The following is a 3,196-nucleotide window of genomic DNA, read 5'->3' on the forward strand; positions in this document are numbered from 1 at the left end:
CAGTTGCTGACTCTAGTTTTAGGACAAACACCTAAAGCTCGACGCAGGATCTGCCCGTCTTACTATCTTTCCTTCATGCTCTGAGTTCCAGCCAGAGATATCTTTTCTGGACCACGAAGCACACCCCTTTGATACCATTTTTCAATTCCTGACCCGTCCAGTGGTCTTGACAGTGCCCTTGATTGTTCAAGCACGAGCTAGTCCCTGCACATACAAACACTGACAACTCGAGAAACCAGTTCACGCCGGAGCCCGGGGCAGGAAGCATCGCTCCGCGGGACTCGTGAGGAAAGAGTCGCAGCAGGTGGCCGCCGTTCCGTCGTCATGGGTAAAGGAGACCTCAACAAGCCGAGGGGCAAGATGTCCTCCTACGCCTTCTTCGTGCAGACGTGCCGGGAGGAGCACAAGAAGAAGCATCCGGACTCCTCGGTCAACTTCGCCGAGTTCTCGAAGAAATGCTCGGAGAGATGGAAGACCCTGTCTGCCAAGGAGAAGTCCACGTTTGAAGACATGGCCAAAAGCGATAAAGCGCGCTATGACCGGGAGATGAAAAATTATGTCCCCCCCAAAGAAGACAAGAAGGGAAAGAAAAAAGATCCCAATGCTCCCAAGAGACTGCCATCTGCCTTCTTCCTGTTTTGCTCTGAACATCATCCAAAGATCAAAAGCGAACACCCAGGGCTTTCCATTGGGGATACTGCAAAAAAATTAGGTGAGATGTGGTCTGAACAGTCAGCCAAAGATAAACAGCCCTACGAACAGAAGGCAGCTAAGCTAAAGGAGAAGTATGAAAAGGATATTGCTGCATATCAAGCCAAGGGCAAAAGTGAAGCAGGAAAGAAGGGTCCTGGTAGGCCTACCGGCTCAAAGAAGAAGAGTGAACCAGAAGATGAGGAGGAAGAAGAAGAGGAGGAAGAGGATGAAGATGAAGAATAAATGGCTATCTTGTAATGATGTGTGTGGAATGTGCGTGTGTGCCCAGGCAATTGTTTTGCTAAGAATGTGAATTCAAGTGCAGCTCAATATTAGCTCCAGTATAAAAACTGTACAGATTTTTGTATAGCTGATAAGATTCTTTGTAGAGAAAATACTTTTTTTTAAATGCAGGTTGTAACTTTTTGAGGGGCTACTACATAGTTAGATTTTTAAAGCTTCTGATGTTGAATGTTCCTAAATATTTAATGGTTTCTTTAATTTCTTTTGTATGGTAGCACAGCAAACTTGTAGCGATTAGTATTAATAGATTTTTTTTAGGATGTTGCATTGTTTTTTTTTTTAAAGAAATTTTTGTAATAAAATTGTGTATGTTAAAAAAAAACACTGACAACTAAATAAAAACTGGAAGTCAACAGCCCATGCTCTCCCTTCCTCAGGGTGTTCTGAGCAGGTCAACTCTCCCCACCTCCCCAATGTTTTCCCACATCTCTCCTCTTTTTCAGTGGTGACTCACAAGCCCACTATGAATCTCTGAGAAAATAGGAACAATCCAGTTCTCCTGTACTCTCATAACACAACTCCAAGACAGGAAGCACACAATTTCCCCTACCCAACACACAAGAAGTGCTTTAGCCATAGACACAACTGGGTGTCCTCTAATCCATGTCAGTTATGACACTGGAGACAGTACCACTTCTCACAGACTAAGGGCTTAGTCTCCAGTATGGCTTCCCGCACACACACATGATTAGGTACCCGATTCAGGACCCAGAGTGATACCTTGTATTTATGACTAACGAGGTTTTCATGATCCCCCTCTTCAAACTGGATTAACTCATTGGTATGACTCACAGAATCCAAGATATTACCCTACTTATATCTGTAGGTTTATTATAAAGCACCCAGAAAACCAGGCGCACAGTACCAGGTTTATGGAAGGAGTGTGGAATTCTACGGATCATCTAGACTCACTACATTCCCGGAACCCCCACGTGTTCATATATTTATCTGGAAGTTTCCACAACCCCTAGTCCCTCTAACCCTACCTTGTAATTTCCATGATCAGAACTACCCTGAGTTATCAGGTCTGCCCACCATGGATCACCCTGAAGGATATAAATGGCACTACATTGAAGATTTCAAGTATTCTATAAATCATGTGCCAGGAAGGCCAAAACCAGCCTTCACAGAAGATCTGAGGGTCCGTGGTCTCAGGATACCTTCCTATGCCCCTCAGATCCAAATCCCAAACTGCTAAAATCTTTCCTATAAATTGCATAGTATTACATAAAATATGCACCATCCTTCCATGTACTTAATCTCTAGATTACTAATGATGCCTAATCAACTGCCCTGTATGTAGTTAATACTTCATATCACTTGGGAAATAGTGATTGGAAAAGAAAGTCTGAGTGTTATCAGTATAGATACAATTTTTTTCTCTAAATATTGTTGATACTTAGCTGAATCTGTGGACACAGAGCCCATGGCTGGGAAGGGCTGGCTATATATATCTATAATATTATCATAGTGTCTTTAGGGAAGGATGGGAAAAGTCAACAATGGTTGCTTTATTTTATTTTATTTTATTTTATTTTATTTTATTTTATTTTATTTTAATATTTGAAACTAAAGAAAATTGAAAAAGAATTGTGTTAGAGTTTTGGTCACAGAGCTGTTAGTGGCTATTTATCCCTAAAAATGCTTTTTGCTCTTACAAACCTGAGGAGCTTTCCCACATGCTGCTTCACCAGCTCTAGACAGTTTCCCAGGCAAGGCATCCTGGGGAATGGACCTAGACTTTCCATCATCCTGTCTGTTTGCAGCTCTGCTTCAGCTGTCCCAGCTGGAGGCAGCTGGCTGCAGGTTCCAAGCCTTCAGCTAAGTTAATGGGGCAGAGAGGAAGAGGTGCCATCCTGTATGGAAAGAGTCACAACAGAATGGGCAGAGTCTCATCCCTAACACCTTTGATGTATACTATATTGGATCTCAGCCTCCCAACCTTAGTTCATAGTTCTATCTTTACCCTGGAGGTTGCAAGTCAAGTTGTTACTAAAGGTTAACACATTAAATTAAAGGAGTCGTACAAGCATTAACCCAGCCCATTTAAGACTCCAGATGGCAAGATTTGGAATCCAATGATCGCCTCTAACATCCTAATTCTGGACTCCATTGTGAGATATTTTATGAGCACTTCATGCTCTGATCAGATAAAATAGCAACCAAACTACCCACGGATCTCACATGTGTTGGATCCCAC

General features: G+C 42.6%; 1 protein-coding gene across 1 annotated transcript; it reads left to right on the plus strand.

The window, feature by feature from the left end:
- Positions 1-234: 234 nt before the first annotated feature.
- On the plus strand, positions 235-1,259 carry LOC101528176 (high mobility group protein B2-like). The gene has a single exon (XM_058667445.1). The coding sequence runs from the start codon at positions 325-327 to the stop codon at positions 934-936; it is 612 nt and encodes a 203-aa protein (XP_058523428.1). The 5' UTR covers positions 235-324; the 3' UTR covers positions 937-1,259.
- The last annotated feature ends 1,937 nt before the right edge of the window (positions 1,260-3,196 follow it).

The sequence above is a fragment of the Ochotona princeps genome, chromosome 8 (assembly GCF_030435755.1).
Source record: "Ochotona princeps isolate mOchPri1 chromosome 8, mOchPri1.hap1, whole genome shotgun sequence".
NCBI lineage: Eukaryota > Metazoa > Chordata > Mammalia > Lagomorpha > Ochotonidae > Ochotona > Ochotona princeps.

What these genes read in the sequence shown, in the direction of transcription:
- LOC101528176 (XM_058667445.1), top strand. Translation starts at nt 325, where the DNA reads ATGGGTAAAGGAGACCTCAACAAGCCGAGGGGCAAGATGTCCTCCTAC.